Source organism: Falco naumanni, chromosome 8, assembly GCF_017639655.2.
Source record: "Falco naumanni isolate bFalNau1 chromosome 8, bFalNau1.pat, whole genome shotgun sequence".
Classification (NCBI taxonomy): Eukaryota; Metazoa; Chordata; class Aves; order Falconiformes; family Falconidae; genus Falco; species Falco naumanni.
This window is the reverse complement of record NC_054061.1, coordinates 40,881,110-40,903,365: the sequence shown is the minus strand read 5'-3', so window position 1 is coordinate 40,903,365 and position 22,256 is coordinate 40,881,110. Positions and strand designations below refer to the sequence as shown.

Below are 22,256 nucleotides of genomic sequence, written 5' to 3'. Positions count from 1 at the left end.
TATTCAAAATTGATTTTTGGATTTTATTCTGTGTTTCCGTTGCTTTTCAATCCAAACCTTAAAATGTTCAGACACCAAATGAAAAGTTTCTAAACATTCTGTAAACTCAGTGGCAACACAAGAGTTCATATTGACAACAAACATTCAGGCTGCAACAATGATTTGCATAAACTTATATAGCATCTCTAGAATCAGAGATTATTACTATGAACTCTCTTTTTTGATGCTGTTTTTAACTATAATAAAAGGAATATTCTAGAACTGTTTAATATCAAAGAGAAGATACTGACAAGTTATATACATACTAACCTGTCCCAGCCCAGGCATACCTCCTCCAAGTCGCAGAAGTCTATCCATTATTTCTAGGAAAACAGAAACAAAGGAAAAATGTTCCCAAGCTCTGAAGTGTTTACTCAATTGCTATCTATATAATTCACCTTCAGTCACTCAGTATGTCAAAAATATTGGTGGTAATTACAACACAACATCAGACTTCCTGTTAATTAACACCACATATTAATTCAAGAAGCTGTCTTCCATGCTAATTAACAGACTTTGTTTTATTGCTTTGGTTTTGGGTTATTCCCATTTCTGAAGATGAGCACTCTTGTCAAACTTTTCAAAACTTTCCTATCATTCAATTGATTGGGAGATTTTTGTTGCCCAAGAACAGCACCTACATCCAGGAAGCGACTAAAACTTATTAGGTATACAATGAAGTTTACTCCAATTTGTTTAAAAAGTATCAATAAAAACGTGAAAGTAAGGATTTTAGCATCCTCATTAGTAAGTTCTGCGCTAATTAACTTACTGCTTGTCAGTTATCATCAAAACTACATGTGAAAGACACTGAGCAGATTATGGATCTCTGAATTAGCATCAAAAGCTTTTTTTTAATGAACTCATTATACTAAAAGAAATACTGTAAAGTAAACACTTAATGTGTATATACTTAGAACACTAGTGACAGTACAGGCATTTAATACATTTCCAGTGTTGCGTGTGCCATTGCTTCAGTGCAAGATTCTTCCAATCAATGTAACCCTTTACTGAAAAAAAAAAGCCAAGCAAACAAAAAACACCAAGCCAAAAACAAAACTACAAAAACCCCATAAAAAATTAAAACTTAGAAAACTTTTGTGGTTTTGGTTTTTTATCTTCTAACTTTCAAAGGAGTGACCTCCAGGAATAATTGTTAAGGTGCCCAAAGAAAAAAGATTACACTGATGTTTATCTGCAGTTTATTCACTTTCTCTTGTTGAAAAGCAATCTACTAATTAACTGTGGATAGCTAAGTAAGGTTCTGTCCCAGCTGTAACAGACTTATCTTGCTTGCTTGGTTTTTTCAGTGTCTTAGCTTTATTTTATCACTGAGTTTTGTTGTATAAACAAAAACTACTGAATATTACCTTTTACAAAGCTGCTTTCAGCAAATCAAGCCATTTCCAAGGCTTACAGAAATTAGTAAATTTTCATGACTTATTTGTGAAATAGAAGATACAAAGTAAAACATTTGAAACCATGATCTTAACTGCACAAGCTTTAATACAACAACAAAGCCTGTTCAGGTGATATAAGAGCAATTGAGAACAGCAAGTAATGGTATTTCCAAAATACATTCATCCTCCAAATGGATGTTAGATTACATAAGAGAATTATTTACATAATTTCAACAGACTGCATTAACAATACTAATTCAAGAACCTTCTTTTAAAATTATGAAAAGATATTTGAATTTATAATGAAAAATAAATCTGTTTTGTACATTAAAAATAAAAAAGCCTTTATGTTGACGGTGAACATCTCATTATTCCTTCTGAAATGTGCTAATATTTTTACTGCCTAGATACTAACAAGCTTTATTTCAGTTTAAGTTTAAAACAAAGAGTTTAAGCCTCCTGTTAACACACAAAGAGGCAGCACTTGAACCTACCACTAGACAAGATTATCTAACACCTTTTTTTGATTGTGCATGGAATTTCACTTATTTCAAGCAACAATATCTAAGACATGCATCAACAACACTTGCTCTATTTGCTTATTTCACTTCCCTAGCTTAATACACTAGCAAACTATTAGCTTCATTTGGTTCACTCCCTTGATTTTATAGAACATGCAAAACCAACAACTGCAGTTTCAACTAACAGTACTTTCTTAAAGCTACTTTGGCACTATATGAAATAAACAGGAGTTTATTAAAGGGTCAGTGGTTATGCTTTTCTTTTCATTGAAACCAAGCCTCTTTATTACAGGCAAAAGCTGCACACAAAGTGTACATACTTTTCTATTCTGCACTACAATAAATTCCAAATTAAGTTGTAGGATTTCCATGGAAAGGTTAAGTTGCTGTTTAAAGCTATTATGTAAGCACATGGTAAATGGCTTCAACAAAACAGTCACGAGCACAAATTAATGCCAACTACATTTCATTTTACCCTCTGTGGTAGATACTCCTCCATTGAAACCCGCAATGATTCATCTTTCATGACATTAATGAGGGCTGAAAAGTAGACTTAAACTACTAAAATTATGATTTTAATCAATCATGGTTGTACATCTATTTTAAGAAACTCTTAGTCTCTACAACTGGTAACCATAAAACTGGTCTTTCCTACAACTGCATCAACTTCCATAAGCTTATGAAGTGTATTACCTATGTACATTTAAGAAATAACATTGAATAATGAATCTTACACCTATGTACATTTCACTTTAGCAAGTGAAAAGCAATAGTTATTCCTAGTTCATTAATATTTTATTCACATAATTTATTCCAGTTTCTAACCCAACAGAATAGTACATCACTTACAGAAGCATATTTTGCTGGTTTATATTTGGATTAGACTAATTAGTTACACAAACTATTTATCAGCATAACTTTCCAGGTTTTGAAACGACAAAATCTCATTGTCTTACAGAACTGGAGGGATGTAACATTTCCTACCTAACAACCGCAGACAAGTCACTGACCTGAACATGTTCAGATTCTCAAGACAGTAAGTAGAACAGAGAGGAATTTCTCCCAAAAAACAGTCTAGATGCGCTGTAAATTTTTTCACTAGCTCTGTGGCTTGACTCTGGTTAGAGTTTTGGCAATTAATGCTTTTCTTTCTTATTTGTAACTGAAGGCGTTTTAATAGGTTATAGTATATTTAGATCTAAACATATTTGTTTACTCTCTATAAGCATCTGAAGAATTTCGTTTAGCTATGCAAATTAAAACAAATTTTAATTTTTGTTAATCCACTGTGCCCAAATATTATTTCAGCCATAAATCCCATTTATGAAATAATGCTTTTGTAAACCTTAAAAACATCTTGAGCAAAACTTTTAGACCTTAATTAAGATAACTTTAGCATTTACAAATAAAGCAAATACACATTTCTAACCTGGTGGTCAGCAAGAGGTGATCACAGAACAAACTCAGCAGCCGCTCTCACTTTTTCACTATAAAGATGATGCCAGTAGGTCTCTTTCCTATAGAAGGAAATAGAAAGGAGGCAAAAGGCAAAAAAAAAACACCAGTAAAATTTAGAAACAGTAGCACATGTAAAAAGAAGGGTTACATCAAGGACCTACAAGTGGACAAAGTACCACTGAAGAATAACCCAAAGCCTGCCTGCGTTTGTTTTTTTCCTGCTTGTACCATATAACGCCTAGAAGTGGTACATGCCATGCCTTGCCTAGGTATCTGTAACACTGAAAAATTTTCCAAGTTCGTCAAAATTACATGGAAGAGTAAGGTACCTCAACCTGTTTAAGCAATTTAAAATTAATAACTTAAAATGCTGTTAGAAACTGAAACTATGGTCCTTTATTACTATTTTAGAAGATTCTGTCATAGCTAAAATGACCTAAGCACAAAGGTAAAGAGCAGTCTGCAGGTATAGATAGTTTTCCTGTTATTTCTGCAAGAGCAGTTGGCATGACTGGGAAAGTCACAGAGGCCTTTAGGTTTACCTGAATTCAGGCTGAGAAAGGCTGTGTCACATTCAGTTTAGGAGTTAAAAGTCATGTTCTCCTCCCAGAGAACACTGCCCACTAATTGCATCACTCAATCATTTGTAGGGAGTGCAGTGTTTTAAAACAGATCTGTGGCCATGATTTGATAAGATGTTTTTTTCGATGTCAATGTTAACATAAGGAGCTGTGGGGAAGCTGCTGCTGCTGCTTACCAACTTGATGCTGCTTTCTCAGTACTGCCAGGACAGCCATTTGTGCAGCCTTGCAGTAAACCGATAGGCTAACAAAACCGTTGGGTTTAACCCTGTTCACTTCTCAAAGGGTTCACACAGCATCTCAGAAACAGTTGTCTTGGCAAAACAGAAAAAGGTCTTGGGAGAGCTGATTGCTTCTAATGCTAACCTAGACTCCAGAAGGCATTTATTTTAAGTCACTCTTTAGGCTAAAGCTGCCCAAAGAAGGTCTTTGGGGTTTGGGGTTGGTTTTTTGGTTTTATGTTGTTTAACAACTGAGGTAACTTAACGAGACTGTTCTAAACCATATCTCAAGAAGTACAAGAGGAAAGGAAGATGTGTTAAACTTCCTAGAAAGTTAAGAGGATAGAGAACAAGTCAGAGTTTCTCAGTGCTGACACGCTGCGGTGGATTTCCACTAACAAGTCAGAAAACAAGTTCCTGCATTTCTGCCAGCTTTGCACAAGGAAACAATCCAGGAGAGATCAGATGAGACAGAACCACAACAGCCAGCAGTTACGTTAGCACAGGCTGCAACAGAACTGCAACCAGCTCACAAGTGGGCTCCAGAGTTACAACCCAATTCGCTTTTAGTCAGCTGGCCACCCAGGGATCTTGCATTCTCTTCTTCACTCCTTACAAGGTCATTGAAGAAAAGAGATCTCTGTGAGCTTGGTCAGTTCCCTGGAGGAAGCACACAACATGGTAACCTATAGTTGAGAATTTTTCCTCTCTGCTGCAAAGTGCAAAAGGCTAGTTTTGATTACACACTTACCTGTTGTTTTCTCCCCTACATACAGAGACACACACAAAACCCAAAGAAAAGTACACAAACGGTCCACAACAAATCTCTCCTCCTTTCCTTCCAAAGTCAGTGAAATGTATTTTGATAGTATTTCCTTCTGTCTGCAAGGAAGAGTTAACAGTCTCCATTTGAACTTAATCTTTAAGGAAGCAAACACACATATCAAATAGTTCCATACCAGAAAATTACAGAAGGCCATTTATAATCATCATAAACTTGCATTTTGGTGCACTGCATTTGTATGACATGCACTCATCATTGAGATCAATGCGGTCACTGATGGCTTAAGAAAAAAAGAAGTTAAGTAGCTTCTTTGCTTGTTTATCTCCATGATTAAAACACCTCAGCTAAAAAATCTCGGTCACAGGATGGTATTTTAAAAACGTGAACTTCCATTATTGTAATTTTCTTTTAACTGTCTTTGTCTCAAAAAAAAAAAATTGTGGTCAATAATAATGCAGTGGAAGTATACACACAGTATCTCAAACCTGATCTGAAACCCAAAATATCTTAACCTATGTCTACTATTTGTTCATAATACTACTGCTAGGTAACTATAATAATTGGCAAGAGTTGCCCATTTGGAAAGCTCCGGTTCACCATGCAGTTGTTGGTTGCTACTTTCAAGTCACTTAAATGTGGACTTAAATGCTGACTTTTAATAATGAAAACATTTTTCTTCAGGTAATATAGGCATGAAATTATATAAATGCGTTATGCACAAATATATATATATACACACACATATACTGGTACAAACCAATAGCTACTGTGCTTATACTTGGCATGTTTCAGCATGTATTTTGAAATCAACTTGAAACACAGTTTTAAATTACTGTGCCTCTTTGCATGAGACTCACGAGTTTCACACTACAGTGCACTATTTTTATCTAGCATTATCGCTCCATGATGCAATCCCTCAACGAAAGAGGGTTCTCCTGGGTTAACAACTTTTGAGTTAGGAAGAAAAAAATTTTAAAAATCAAAATTAGCTTCAACATACATGGAAGAGAAAGCACTGGCTACTAAACTGCCCTATTACTGGAGAGAGTATCAGGCTAGACTCGGGTGACAGCAATTTACTCCACACTTTGCAATTTGTACACTGAGTGACCATGCAAATCATTTCATCTTTGATAACTCAGTTCCTCCACCTGAGACTGCATACTAAGCTTTGTATAAGAACTTCCAGTTCTCTTGTTGAGAAGTTCCATGGGGAGCAGACAGATTAACTATTTTATTAACAGCAACTAAGTAAGTGGTGTAAGGTTTTTGCTGCAACTACAACAATTTCAACTTCACTAGGGATGATAAACAGCTACGAAGGTAAATTAATTGAGAAATTGCATCTTGCAGACAAACACCATTTCACAGAGGCAAACAAAAAGTCACTGCAGGTAAAGTCACCAGACACTGAATTAAAAGAAATCTGAACCAGAACAGAGACTTCACATGTGACAGTGTCAGGGGGGATTCTATCTTCCTATATGTTTTGTGTGAAAAGAGAACGAAAATAATTACCATCAGTTTTCAGTAATCTGTTCATTAAAGCTAAAGGTTAACCATACCATGAATGAATGCAGTTTCAGTGGTGCAAGTCCAGAGCTACATGGCCATTTTGCTTCCATAATGTGCTCAGCTCTGTCAACCCCATGTTTCTGCACCACCTAGACCTGAGCTGGGCTAGAAGGTATGCAGGTTAGCTTCTTGGATGCCGATTTCCAGCGCAGCAAACCTAATCCTACTACATTCATTGCTAAGCTGGAGCTACTGAAGTAACCCAGACCCAAGCAAACTACTCTAAAGCTACTTAAGTGCATTCATACCAAACTTATACAGATAAGAGAATATTCATTAATAAATCATACCACCACTGAAATCCACAAAATAGTAATGAGTTTCTCTAGAATCTGTGGAAGGGCGAGCAGGCACACAACTGTTGTGGAACTGTCCGCTGCAATCAGCTCCAGCGAGTACTCATCACACTGGTTTTCTATTTAACATATCCTAACTACCTGTCCTTTCCCATCACCCTAGATGTTTAGGAGATAGTAGTAGCTACTACTACAATAATGCCTGCCAGGATTGAATCACTTCCAATAAAGTTTACAAACTATTTTATTTTTGTATTATTTAATGTTAATTTTGAAGCACGCTCTTAACTTCTCATTTTCTTACCCACAGAAAATTAGTATACCTGACGTCGCATGTAATAACAGCTGACAGAACACAATTTTCCCATTAAGTTATGGACAAAACCTAGTTGCTCGAACTCACACTACAGAGGCAATTCATCTGCAAGCCCATTTCTGGATTTCTTCACAAACACAGGTCTCTTCCTTGCTTCCGTAACACAGGCTTATGGACAGTGCTCTCCTCAGCAGAGCCTTCCTCCTCGAGCACTCCCTATATTCCGAACATACCGTACACCTTGGACTGACAGAGGGTGGAAGCTTTACCATTAATACAAACCCGACAGGCCCTTCAGCTTGCCTAGTACCTTTACAGCTACACACAGCTTTCAGATAGGCTGGCGTAAGAGTTTTTTTTAGAAAGTCAGTCTCCATCCCGGTCGTTTTCCCGGTTTCCCGAGCGTAGCGGAAAGGCTCACAGCTGCGGGGCCGGGCTGGCCATACAGCAGCGCTGCCGGCTGCCTGCCCGGGACCGGCGGCACCACCTCCCCCGGGAGAGCGTCGCGCCAGCCGGCTGCACACCGGGCACGGCGCTGTCACCTCTGATTACCGCTTCTTTTCTACTGAGTCCTGCTTGGTCTTTCCCGTCACAGATTAAAGATCCCTTCTCCCTGGCGCACCCCCAGCCAGCTCTGCCCGCGCTCCCCCGCCACCACTCCAGCGGCCCGCAGCCGGGGCCGGCCGCAACACCGCGCTCCGCAGGCTGCGGCGCTGCCACCGCCGGGTCCCCCCGGTGGGACACGGGCTGCGGCCGCCCCCGGGCACTGCGCACCCGCCCGCCCCGCCTGCCGCCACGGAGGGAAAACACGGCGGCCGTTCCGGACAGGCAGGGAGGCCGGAGCGCCGCGGGCCCGTGAAGCGTCGAGGCCCGAGCGGCCCGCTCCGGCAGCAGGGCCCACGCCCGCGCCGCTCCCCGGGCCCGGCCGCCTCGCTCCGCCCGGGCACGGCCCCGCCGCCGCTCCAAAGCGCCCAAACTTTCTTCGGAGGCAAGCAGCACAAACGCGGGCGGGCACCGCCAACCCCGCGGCGCCCAGCGCGCTCCCCGTTTAGGCCGGTGCCCCGCAGAGAGAAAACCGCCCCCCGGGGCCACCAGACCAGACCCGGCCCGGCCCGGCCCCGCCGCCCGCCTCCCCCCCTTCCGGCGCTCGGGTCCGCTCCCCGCGGGCCCCAACGCCAACGCCGCCGCACAGAGGCCGCCCCGTGCCGCAGCGAAGCCCCCAGGAGCCGCGCCGTGCCCTCGAGGGCCCCCATGAGAAGGCCACACGCCCCGCCCGGCCCTCACCTCCGCGCGGAGCCCTCCCCAGCCGCGCCGCCTCGGCCCGGGCCACCGTGAATCAGCCGGATTTCATTCAAACCGAGTCCGCCCCAGCCTCCGCGAGGACTTCCCGGTTCAAAGGGCACGCGGCAGGGGCTTCCGGTCCCGCGGCCCGGGGAGGGGGGGCCGGGAGCCATGGCAACGGCGCGCGCCGCTGGCAAGCCCGCGCTGGGCGCTTGAGCAGCTGCGGCCGTTAAACCGGCCCATGCCCCGCCGGGCCGCCTCAGGAGCCGGGGCTGAGCGGGGAAACCTCTCCCGGGCGGCGGCGGGCGCGTAGGCCGCGGTTGGCCCCGGCGCTCCTCGGCGCTCCTACGCAGGCCAGCCCGAGGGACGGCGAGGATAGCGGGCGAGTTGCGGCCAGCTCGGGCCTGCGGCCGTGGAAGAGCCAGGCGGCAGCAGCGTCAAGAGGCCTGAGGAGCCCCTGAGGCGGCAGGATGCTGCGGTCGCACCCGCGTTGTCCTTTGTGCTTGCTGGATTGGGCACTAGCAAATCCATAGCTGTTTACTGTTGCTTGGAGCCCTTGGGAGCAGAGACCCTCAGAGGGATGAGTTCTCTGGCATTGAGTAGAAGGTGGCATGTGCCGCGCTGAAGTGCTCAAACTGCTTTGCCCTAAAGTGCTGTGGGTTAAATTTGTCCGGAGCTTGGAATCAAACTGCAGCCAAACGGCACCTGTGCTCAAATAACTAGACAATAGAATGGCAGAGGAACCTGCAATGTGTCATCAAATCAATAAAAGAATGTAATAGGACTAGTACCACATGTACTCCTCTCAAAAACAGTATTACAGAAAATGAGAGGATTTAGAGAAGGGTAATAAGAATGGTCATGTGCATAAAAACAGCATAAGCAAAAGAAGATGAATAGGAGATAATCAGATAAAAGCATGCATACTGATGAATGATGTAGAGAAGCAAACTGGAATTTCTATTATCCTTATGTTAACACAGGAGCAAAAATTAATTTGTAAATTGCAAGAAAATACAAGGCCAAGGAAATACTTCTTCAGACAATATGTGAACTTGTGGAACTCAGTCCCTCAAGAACTTATTAAGGCTAAAACAATACTATGTCTTAGAAGTTCATTTATTATCTAGTTACTGAAATACTACAGATGTTTTAGAAAGCATTGGATAGCTTAAGAACCTAAACCCCCAATTTATTAGGACTATATATAAAGTTTCCACCATGAATGTCCAAGAAGAGCATTATGGTTTGGTTTTGGAAGCTTCTTTAAGGATTGAGAATGTAGTGTTAAGAGATGGTCAGCATTTTCTGCTCCTGGACAACTACGTGGAAGGAGGTGAAAAGGTACTATGTTATAAATTACACTAGAATAACCTCACGTAGATCCAGTCACCTCTTTAATGACACTTTAGCAGACTTGGAAGTGTCAAGGTTTTGTACCACTGCACCCACAGCCAAATTATTCAGAAAAAAGAGTAGAGGAGGTGTATGGGGGTGTGGGGGTGTGTGTGTGGGGGGAGTCTGTGTGTGTCTGTGTTTTTATCTATGTATGTTTATCTCATACAAAAGAAAACATGCACCCTGCTTCAAACAGGCTGTTAATGATCTTTCTTGCTTTTACCTGGCAAAACTTAGCTCCTACAGTCTTGAGACTTTAAGATTTTTGCATACTTTAATGTTCTCAAAAGTCATTAAAATAATTATGTGGTCAAAGGTTCTTTCCTTTTTTGAGATTATATTAAGGAGGTATTTTCCTGATTTCTACCATGTTTTCAGTAGCAATCCTTTTACTCCTCCATGTTCACTGGAATTCTGACACCTTAATGAGAAATACTTACTATATTTTGATTCTCACTCTGCAGTCACATATCTTTAAAGAACTCTGCACTTCTGAAAAAAGAAATACACAAATATTTATGAAAAGTGAGCATTCCTCTGGGTTAATGTGTGTAGTAAGGAAAAGCAACATAGTTATGCCTTTGTAATTTACCTATACCCACTGACTTAAATGAACTGTGTCATTTCAAACCATGTGAAGATTTGGCCCTTCTGCTTTGAAATACAAAGTGAAACAGACTTTCATTGTTATTCCTAATTACATTTCAAGTCATAGTATTGACTTTTAACATATATACATTTATTGAAATTTTATAAATAAATATAGTTACAGAAGAAGAAAAAAGGAGAAAATAGGAAAAATATTTACATTAGAAAGTATAGTGAATTAATTGGATCTATAGAGGCAGTATCATAGTTGGTACTTATGACAGATGGTATTTTATATTTTGATATAAAAAAGATATATTCTTAATCGTATATGTCAAAGAAAAGAGACCATATGTTGTTAAACACTTCCAAATTGTAATTTAGTCTGAAGGGCATTCTCTTCCATACTACTGAATCCCTCATTGTTTTGGTCTAACCAGTGCTAATCTGCAGACGATTTTTTTTTCCCCTGTAGTGCAGTACTGAATGAAAATGTTCAAAATTTGTTCACTTTTTTATTACTTGGATGGCTGTCATGAGTGATAAAAACTTCTTTTGATCGGACCCTTACATTGTTCCAGTTTTCCCTATAATATCTTATCCTTGCTTGTAGTAAAGTGATCAGCCGGGATCAGACTTGCTAAAACATCACACCATTTTTTCCTGGCTTATCTAGTATATGGTTTTCCACAAAGACTGTTTGTGATTGGGTTAAAGCAGCAATATTCTTGCAGCTCTGTAATTAATGGGTTTAATTTTACAGAGCTAAGTAACAAAATTGAAGCGTTGTATGTAGAACACAAGAAATACACTGAAAGACTGGCCGCAATGTTCTTGCAAATCATGTATGTAGACAAACAGAATGCTGTTTGTGCTAGGACAGGAGGAAGTGTCCAGGGCTTTTTTATAATATTAAAAAAAAAAAGCAACCAAATAAACAGAAGATACAGTTTTAGAAAGCCTGGGATTAGAACACATGATGCATTGTGGATTGGACAAAACATTACAGTTGCAGACAGTTATATTTTCTGTGTTTAAGCATGTAGAACAGAGCATAGGGAATGAATATACTTTGGGTAGTCCAAGAGCTAACATCATCCTTGTGAAGGGATACTAGAGTCAGAAGCAGCACACTGTTGATTTTTTTTTTTCCCCTTAGAACTTTGTTTCATAGTCAAACACTGAAAAAGTAAACGAGGAATAGTAGTTTCTTAAACTTAAATGCAGCCTTTTACCCTGGGAATGGACTGGAGCTCTGTCTCGGCAAACCTGTGATATGGGAAAATGGTTTCTTCTGTCATACTTGGCAAGTACTCAAAACAGTTAGAAGTGCTTACAATTACCTCTGTGACATCCCCAACAGCTTGTAAAATGCCTGATCATCTCTTTGCTGCATACAGACTAGTAACAGGTCTTGTCACAGACAATGAATACAATTTTACAAGATTAGTTAAAATAGTATAAGAGTGAGATTACTTTTTTTAGTCTTCTCAACAATTCTACGATCAGCTGCAGAAAGCTGTTAGAGGTTTGAGAAAGGCTTCATTAATTATGAAGCATATGATTATTGAAAACCTGCAAACAAAACTATTTTCATCTCTTCCAGAACATAGACCTACCCATTAAAGTATGACAAGTATATACCCAGATTAATTTGGGTGAGAAGAATGATAACAATGTATTTGAATATAATCCATCCCAGTTTAAAAGGGAGAGCATATTAAGAGAGCAAATGCTCCCTATAATAAGCCATAACACCACCACTCCCTCCCCAGCTGGAGCCAAAAGATCTCATTTATATTGAAAGTTTTTGTATTCACCAGCCAATAGAAGTTTCACATACAGTCCGAAAGGAAACTGGACTTTCGTCTTTTTATGTCTATTTAAAGTGATGGCTGAGTTGTGAGAACTATCTACAAACCATCAGGAGAAGATAAGGCCAAGAAAAAATCAGTCTTGCTGGAAATGCTTGTGTTGGGGGTGTCTGTGGAAAATTTTTATGAGGAAACAGAGAAGTGGGTTTGTATCCCTGGCAATTGCAAAGGTGCTACTCTGTGAGAGACGGATTATTTAAATAACTGTGTAGAAGACAGTAAATTGAAGACTGTAAATTAAGAGAAAGGTGGTATGTAAAGTGGACATACTGTGGTTTTTTTCTGGATTACTGTGGGATGGAACAATGTTCCACCTATTTCTTTTTTTTTTTTCTTTATTCAGTGGGAGTTTCCCCCCTTATTTGTGACACAATAAAAATAAATTTTACACTTAGTACTTAAGATATTTCTGGGTTTGGACTGAAACATTCCTTTACAAAAGTGCTGTGTAACTGGTATAATGCTTCTCACCAATGTCAGGTAGTGACAGCCAAGGAATAAAGACAACTTCAATCATTTCTGGGGCTATGTCTGTTGTTAGGAAGTAGTACAGACTAGTAGGAACAAATCTGCAGGGTTAAACAGGTGATGACACTGCATTTCTTTAGGCATTTTTTACTTTGGATAGCTCTGAAAGACTGAATTCTCATTTGCAACCGAAGTGTATTAAGCATATTCCTGGTCTGCAGTTTTTTATATGAAAAAACCCACTTCCAGCACTCCCAGACAGATTCATGATGCAAACCAAAGCACCAAAGTACACCAGAACAGGGAGTTTTGCTTTAAAGGCACACTCTGGATCCAAACTTAAACATTCATGTAGATGTGTGATATGTATCGTCTTTTTTTTTGTGGCAAGAATGAACCCACAAGTATGGAAAGAAAACGTGGCAGAAAGCTGGAGAAGAGTGAAATAAAACTGAAGAAGGTGAAGTCCTCTACATTGCTACACATGGCATGCCCAAAGCACTGGGTATATACAATATGTTCTATGGAGAGCCTGAGGGACCTGTAAACTGCTAGATAAAACCCGTTCAGTGAATATTTTGATCCTCACAAGAATGTCACTTGGGAAAAGCACATTTTTTACAAGAAACCAGCTGCCAGATGAGACCATTGACCATTGTTAAGATCTTTAAAATAAAGCCAAGTAATGTGAATTGGAGCAGTTAACAGATGGATGAATTACTTGTGATATAAGTGATAACCAAGTCAAAGCAAGGTGAGAAAAGGACTTGACATTGCAAAGAACAGCGGATATTTGCAGGGCTAGTAAAGACTTCTTCCCAAATAAAAGTGTTAGCTAGTGGTGAAAGAACTGGAGTGTATCTAATTAAAAATGCATACCAAAGCATAAAGAGAGAATACAAGAGTAAACAAATGGCAGAGACCAGACTTGTTTTCAATAGATGTAAAATCAATCACAACATGGTGAAAAGGTCCTGCACAAGAGGTTCAGTGTCCTGTATACAATGAAAGCAGCCATTTTGCAGAAAATAGATTGCTTTCAACTCCATTTGTAAAGATATGCTAAAGAAAAGCTATCCACAACTATATGGCTGGAGGACATAATGATGGTGACAACAGTGAAAGTAATTATAATGACTCATTAAAGGACTGGTAGGGATGATACTATTCTATAAAAAAAGATTTTATGCTCAGCCAGAACTCTTTCCTTTGAAATTGCCTCACAAACAGGGGGAAAAACCCCAAAAACCACATTTGCGGATTTTGGAAATTCTCTGATGACAAAACAGTAATGAAGAATTGCTACAAATCATTTTGAAATAGCTTCATTCCACAGTGTTCTCCATAAACGAATTAAATCTGTAGAGATTACACTACTGTAATAATCACAGTGATACAGCAGAAAATAAGGTATTTGCAGTCTTGGTGCCTCTACAGAACAAGGTTGTGTTTATCATTTATGATTTATGCTGTTACTTAGGAAGTGGAAGAACCTGTACTCTATTTAAATAGAAACTGGAGCTAAATACAAAATAATGTATCTAGCTTACACATGAAATTTCTGACTTCCATATGGTTTTTCTTTTCAGAGTTAGGTAAGCTATTGATCAGATCATGCTGCCTCTTCTCTTTTGGATGGTTTCAGTTCTTGCAGTCCACCAAGATACACCCCATGGTATTTTTCCCCTTCGTTACCCTGACTCTTTCTTCCATGACCTCCTTAGTAGAATTCTTTGCTATGCTTATGAACATTAAAGCCTTACTATGTTTGGAAGTTTTCTGAGATAATATGAAATATAAACAGCTTGCTAGATAAACTTAGATATTTCTTCTTGGTTGGTTTAGAAAATAGCTATTTTATTATTAAACATATATATCATACTTCAGTCAGTTCAGCTTTTTGTAATACGAGGCACTGGTCGAAGGAAAAGGAAAACAAAATATGGCATAATTGTTTCTTGACTGTGCACAATTTGTACAGTTGTGATCGTGCTTTATTCTCTGTGTTGATCACAATAAAAATACTAGAAGCACATAGGAAAGGTTTGTTTCATTCTTGTGGTACCTGAATTGTCAGAAATATGGTTTTTCAGGGTTTTGTTCTACTGAATAGGCAAGCTCCTTACAAACACAGATAGAAATGTTATTTGGTTAGGCAGAGTACTTGCAATTGGCAATAAACTATTCAGGTAAGGCAAGATCCTTATTTTAGTTATATTGGCTGTGTGCCATAAATAAATACAGTAGCAATTTATCTCATCTCACTAGCTATCTTGATTCAGTTGATTAAAGGCTATAAACTGACTTTAATTATGTGTTGTAACAGTTGGTATTTGGAGACCTAAATATTTGGGACCATGTGGTGACAGTTTGAATCTTCATTGTAGAAATGATCTGAAGAAACTCTTAATACTGCCCAGATTTCTATTTTCAGCCATTTTTTTTTATTTCATATGCCTCTAGATTTTTTTTTGCATTTAGGGAGTCGTGATTCGTTTAGCTTGAACTACTAAATTTTTTTTTTATTTTTTTTTACTGTCTTATTCCAGGTCCAGAGCTCAGTCCAAGCACCCATTGAAGTTAAGCCTTTTCTCTGCAAAGGTAGGATGTGGAAAATGTGATCCATTTCAGATATATTTTGCTAAGGTAATCAAACAGTAGAGAAGGTAGATGCGAATGTTACAGTTGCACATAGTATTTTTTATAAAAAGATTTGCATATTTGTCTTTTGAGTTCCTGAGAACTGATGAAGCAACTCTTGGTATCAGGTATTTAAGGCATCATTGATCTGCTTTGTGAAGAGTTTATGTTAATTCTAAATGAGAGTAATTTTGATTAAATTTAAACTTTATTTTATGATTTTATTTCCAATTTAGTTACTCTGCTAAGTAAATAGGACTCCCTTGTCTATTCTTGTTGTCAGTGCTAGTCGTTACAGCACTGTCTAAATTATTATATTTTGTTTCTCTGACAAAAATGAGTCCAAATCCAGATCAGCAGAATATCACACAGATAAGCAGAATGTTTGAGGCAAAAGTGAATAGAAAAGCTTGTAGTTAAATAAAAATATTGAAACCAGATGATGAAAAATGGATATTCAGTAAGTTTTTGAAATTATTGTATTGCTGGTATCTAAGTTGTTGGGTTGTTGTGAATCTATAATTGTGGTTTGGAGCCTTTTTAAGATAATGGATATGAACTAATATAGTAGAGAAGCATCTTAACTTGTTTTGAGACCACAGATTTTTCTATCTCCCCGATTAAATCAATGTAACTGGTTTAATAGCCCAGAGAACTTAATGAACAGATGTAAATGGTCAGTTATTAAAGTCCAGGAAAAAGCTTCAGTAACTGCTACCAAGCTTTGTTAATATTCAAACTTTCTTGATACTAGCCCAAACTTTAAAGTTCGCTTTGGCTCTTGTATGTCAGTATATGGCAGTAGCTTTCAATCTCTTTTGACTGGCAAAGTTATAAAACATTTCAGTGGACTCCTGTAGATATGTTGTACATGTTGATTATACTGACATAGAGACACTTTTTGTTGTTAATTGCCTTTCACCAATTGCTTTAGTGGCAGAGCCTGAGAACTGAGGATTAGTCCACAGACACTTTTTTTCCATAGTCCACAGATCACAAAGTTAACATCAGTGCTTTAAAAATGCTTCGGAGTCTTTGAGTAGCTTTCATAGATAGATCATGAAATTACAGTGTTTAAAATACCTGAAATATAGTGTGATAATTCATATGGCATGTATGCAACAGGGAATTTTGGGTAGAATAAATGCAATTGTTAGTCTCAAGAATCTTTTTATGAAAGTAATTATACTCCCTAGAAACTACCTTATGGCATCAAAGCCTTATAGTAGTATTTTTGTGCATTTTAGGAGCTTGGAGGTTTTGACTAGTGTTCGTATACTTAAGAATCCCACTGCGTTGTCCTTTCTGTGGTGCCCTTCTCAGTATTTGTCCGACAAGCTGACAAAATTGTTTGCTTATTTCAGCTTAGCTTTATGCTCACTATTGGGAAGAAGCTTACCTTCTCCACAAAACTTGGACACAGAAATTAATTGACAGATATACAAGTTACCTGAAAAAAAGGTTTACGCAAGAGCAATAATCTCATCTAGCTAGCAACTACTTTTTGTATTCAACATCCTTCACTTGCTGTTTTCAGCAACCGTGGATAGCCTCTAAAATCCTTTATTGCATCTTTCTTTATGCACACAGATGCTTACAACTTCTATTGAGTGACTGTAAATAACATAATTTTTAATTAGAAATGCAGTGATTTAAAACTGCCTGCTCATCTTAGCTCCATCTTTCAGGTAACTGGAGCTGCTAATTACTTCCAAAAGACCAGGTCAAATGGTCACTATCTGAATTCATTAACCACTCAGCAAAATACGTCTCCCTCTATAAAAACCAGGAAAACTTTACAAATATTTTTAAGCATCAAATTCTGTGCTCTGCTTTACCCATTGACTTTGTTCTTGGCAATAGATCTAGGATTTTATAATAGTAGTAATACATGAATAGTTAACATTCTTTAAATGAGTGGTAGGTAAACTAGCTCTGTTCTTTTGTAATGGAGGACAGCAAAATGTAGTCTTGATGGTATATGAAAGCAGTTACCTTAAGGATCTCCATCTCACTGAAAAACTTTCAAAACCAGTTCATTCAGATTTTCTGCATAAAATCTTTTATATTTTTGTCTCTCAAGTAAGAGAAAAATAATCCCCAGTAGTGATTATCACATGTAGACTACCAAATGATCTGTTCAAATAATCATTAAAGTAATCATGAAAATAAATGTTTTTAGTTTTAATTTTTGAGAAAAAATTTTGAAGCTATTATAACTTTTAATTTTGTTGACAGTATGCATGTTGTCCAATCTAGATCTATACTTTTGTGTGACTGATATTGTTAGAAACACAAATACTTCAGTAACAGACTTTTGTAAATGCAAACTACCCTTACTGTCTTGAAGCATAAGAATAGGCTGCTCACTGTGTGGATAGTAATCATGCTTCTAATTATTTGAAAATACCTTTGATATTGCAGTTAGTTTTCAAGCAATCATTAGACTTAAAGTTGGTGAGCTATTTACAGTATTAACACGGCATAGGCCTTTTAATTTTACAGTACTTTTTAATGCTCTTTTTCATTTCCTGAACATTTGTTACATTTCCTTCACTGCTTACCAGTGATATTCTAGTTAGCTTTGATATTTAACTTGTAATGTAAAATTGACTTTAGATATACTTGACTGATGTGGATTATATATGTGTCATGAATGAAGTAGTGTAAGGTTTTTCTTACTCATGTGTTATAGTTATGTGCTGTTACAATGTAGGTAAGTTTTGTTCTTTGTTACTTCTAGCATTATGTTTTACCGTGCAAATAGAAAAAAACCCTTAAATAATACAAGGTCTTTTGTATGACAGAGAAAGCAGCTATCCTTTATATATTTTGAATGAATTGAATTGGTATTTTTAAGGATGAAGAATCAACTCCATCTAAATCTGGGCATACAGATCTATTGCCTCTTGAGGTCTTTGTCATTTTGCCAGTTGAAAAAGCAGGGTGCTTTTTTCGTAGAAGAAGCTAAGAGTGCTAAATATGCTGTTTCATAAAGCTTAGTAAAGAATGATGGGTTTATTTTATTTTAGGTTGACTGATGCCAGTAGGAGGGGAAGGCATGTATCATTATGTAGTATTGCACACAAATTTATTTCATGTTTGCATGTAGTATATGTTTATATTTCTTTAGAAAAAATGGTTAAGATAGATCCTCAAACAGAAGGAAATACTGTGAATAATGCTGTCTGTCCCTTATAAGAGTTACAAACATGTTCTACATGACTCAAGCTGTCCTGGCATAAACCATTTTACATTGCCCAAGGAGTAAGATCAGTATTTGCTCTCATTGGTCTATATTTGGTCAATACTGGTATTTAAAGCTCAGAAATTCCAGAGTGGTATTATCAGCTCAGTTGGCAGTCCACTTATTTTAGACCAGAACTGCCACCACCTTTAAGAACAGCACGTAGTAAAGTTTGTGACTACAAATGGTCCTCAGAATTCTATTGTATTTTGGGTAATAGCTGAATGCTAGATTTTCCTTTAGGTATTTCTTCATCTCTTTCATGATATTGCAGTTAACGGGAATGCTATTACTAATATCAACTAACAGCAACAAGACCTTTTTGGACATGTTTTCCTTTTAGTACATTAAATCATTGCAGATAGTGGCTATTGAACAGGTATGCTTCAGTATAGATTAAACCATTCCTCTGTAGTGCAGTATGTAACAAAATTGAAGTGATTAATTTTATCTTTGATTTGGATGAAAAAAAGTTAAGTCACAAGATCATTAGTATTTATTACCATTGATATTAAATATCTATGCTAGCTGCATGCATTTGTTCTGCAAATGGTGGAAAATAAGGCCATGCATATTCCTACAACAAAGCTGTTCATTGTATAATTTAGTTTTCAGCTGAGTCTGAACTTACTGCAGGTGAAAATAAGATGATCCAGATCTGTCAGCACTGATATACATGTAGGTGGTTCCATTATTATAATTTGTGAAATGCTCACAAGCTGTCTTTGTGAGGGTGCTTATATAGAGTAATGTATTAAAAAGAAGCAAGATGTTCTACCTTATGATGGCATTGCAGTTGTGCAGTTTGTGTAAAGTGATCAAATGTTTCTAAAATACACATGGAAAGTTTTTGCAGAGAAAAATGAGTGTTGTTATTATATGATTGTGTGTGTAAGGTAATACTATATACTTTAAGAAAGATTTTCCTGCTTTTTGCGTGACAGATAGATTTCAGTCAAATGGAACTGAGAAGTATTTATAAACCAGATGCTCTTTTCATGAGCTGTGAGTTACTATAAGAATAACAGCTGGTTTTACATGGAACAATGGTATTAGTTGCAGAACTGTCCCTCTTTCTTGAATAGAGTTGTTGCATTAATACCAATAGAATTTCTGGACTTTTTTCACCGCTTTGAGAAGACCACTCTGTTTTTTTCAATCTTTTCTGAAGTTGTACTTTCAGCTGTTGTTTAAATTTGCAGCGGTAAGTGTGTATAGTATGTAATAGGTGTTAGAACCAGTCTGCAACTCTGATTAAAATAAATGATTTGTGATAAAAAAAAACCCAACTTAGTTCAAATACCTAATTTTTATAAGCTTAGTAACAAAAAGTTTTAAAGTATAGTATGATAGTATGACTGGATATAATCCAGTACTTTATAAGCTGAATTTCAACCCTCTCCCCTACCCCCTGCTGTGTTCAGAACAGTAGTAAAACAATGTTTATATTAAGAGATTTTATTGAGACTGGCTGATATACGTAGAAAAAACGGGGTAGTTTTGTAGTCATGTTTCTTTCATAGGGTCATTCTTCTTCATTTATTTCCAGTGAAGCAAAATGAAAAAAAATTCTGAAATGACACCACTTTAAGCTTGCAATCTTGTAAGTATATGGATGTGCCATTTTGGAGCTCTGCTTGGGATGTTTGGTCCACATATGAATCCATGTTTGAGCTTGAGTAAGGAAAATGGCCAGCTTTGTGATCCAGTAAATTGGTTATGAAAAGAGAATGAGCTGTAGTCACCGAAAAGGAGCTAATCCTGTGAATGCTTAACCTTATTTCCTACTTTTGTCACATGATTACAGACATCTTTGGATGAATAGAGCATTCCTAAACTGTAAGAAATTGCTTGATGGGCACCTAAATAAGCATGGTATTCCTCATTATGTGAAATTAAGGACAAAGTATGTTTTATCTATCCCTGAAAACAAAATTCCTGCACTGACACATAGTCAACTATGTAAAAAATATTGAAAAATAGCTTTGAATTGTGTAGCCCTTTTTATCTACCTGAAATGTGAAAATTGGAGCCATCAAATTTTCATAGAAATAGCAGCTCTGCTTTTCTCCTCTTAAGTTCTGGCCAGTGTGCCATTTTTGAAATATTCAAACAAAGAAACCACAAACCGCTAGTCACACCACAATACCAGCTTGTGTTTACATTTTCAGCTCTCCAGATCATGATCCTATTGAGAGCACATAGAGCGAGTGCGTGTACACGCGCCCATCCACCATCAGGAGAAACGAAACTGTAAACACAAGCTGGTATTTTGGTGGGGGCACACTAATATGGCGATTGGTGGGGTCGGAAGGTGGAGGGTGAATTATGGATCCAGAATTTCCTTGTATTTTTCTCTTTAACTCAGACTGCTTGCACAGTAGCTGCTTTTCAAACTGAAGTGGTTAGTTGTTTTAAAAGAGTAGGGCCTAGTTTCATTAATTTAAAACTACATGTTCAGACTTGAACGAAGATGGATGAAAGCACTAATGCTTGAGGTACTTAAACTAGATAATGAATTACAAGCTGTATTAGAGGGAGTTCTTTTTGCATGAGTGGAGGGTAGGCAAGAATGATCTCACAATTTTTGCCATTTATGAAGTTGTTTGCTGAACTATCTAGCAAATCATCTTGCTTAATATTAAACTAAACATGAAATAAATTGTTAAAAACAATATGGTGAGGCAAAGTGACTAAATTTGGAGAATCTAAGATATATATTTGAATGTAAACTCTTAAGGTATAGGGCACTTGATGGGTAGACTGAAGAGATGAAATGTATTTAATTAGATACCTGTAAGATCTTCTTTATGTTATCTATTACTTAATTGCTTAATTTAAATATGCCCACAAGTCCCTAATTTTTTTTTTTATTAATTAAATAGTATTATTTAACTAAAGCTGGAGTGCCTATCCGGTTTTTATCTGAAGAAGATGGGTTTGCTGCTTACAGATCGGCTGTTGCCATTAGTCTTTATAGAAACCTCAAATTTGTAGCTATCTGAAGTTGGTACGTCTTCCTTACTGGCCATTTGTAGCCATTTTATCCTGCCTTCTCCAAGAAGAATAAAAAGGAGTATTGCTGGAAGAAGAGTTATATTGCTATTTTGAAAGAACAGGACATGGAAATGCATGATAAGCCGTGGCTTCAAGGAGCAGAATAGAGGCATGAACAAAAGGGAGACTGTTGTCTTTAGAAGGAAAACAGTCTCCCTCTAAAACCTAACTAGTCTGATAGCTTCTCCTAGGGTGAGAGCAGCACATCCTAATTTTCAGTCCTGCTATTATATTAGCATTTGTGTTAACAAAAGAATTTCTGAGCTCACTTCTTTAAACACTGCATGTTGTCCTTAGTTCCATAATAGACATTTTAAAGCACTGCAAAATAAATCAGATTATAGATACTAAAAGAGCTGCTTTATAAATTATTTAAAAATTAAATAACCTTAAAAATTATTACATGCAGACATAATCTTTTTTTCTCAAAAACTGTAAATGCATTTTATTAGTTGCAAGTTTGATTACATACACAATGCCCATATTAATCTGATATTTAAAAAAAAAAAAAT

The 22,256-nt window shown here is 37.8% G+C and overlaps 1 protein-coding gene across 2 annotated transcripts in view; it reads right to left on the bottom strand.

Annotated features, from left to right (window-relative positions):
• PSMD14 (proteasome 26S subunit, non-ATPase 14) overlaps positions 1 to 8,600 on the bottom strand; it is a 48,987-nt gene extending 40,387 nt beyond the window's left edge. Inside the window, exons 1-3 of one of the 2 annotated variants that reach the window (XM_040602983.1) lie at positions 8,476 to 8,600; positions 3,390 to 3,477; positions 310 to 362 (exon numbers count right to left, since the gene is read on the bottom strand). In XM_040602983.1, coding sequence (XP_040458917.1) covers positions 310 to 357 — 48 coding nt within the window. In that variant the 5' untranslated portion in view covers positions 358 to 362; positions 3,390 to 3,477; positions 8,476 to 8,600. Of the gene's footprint in view, positions 1 to 309; positions 365 to 3,389; positions 3,478 to 8,475 lie in introns of those variants that run through there. The other variant, XM_040602984.1, reaches the window with a different exon arrangement.
• Positions 8,601 to 22,256: the final 13,656 nt, after the last annotated feature.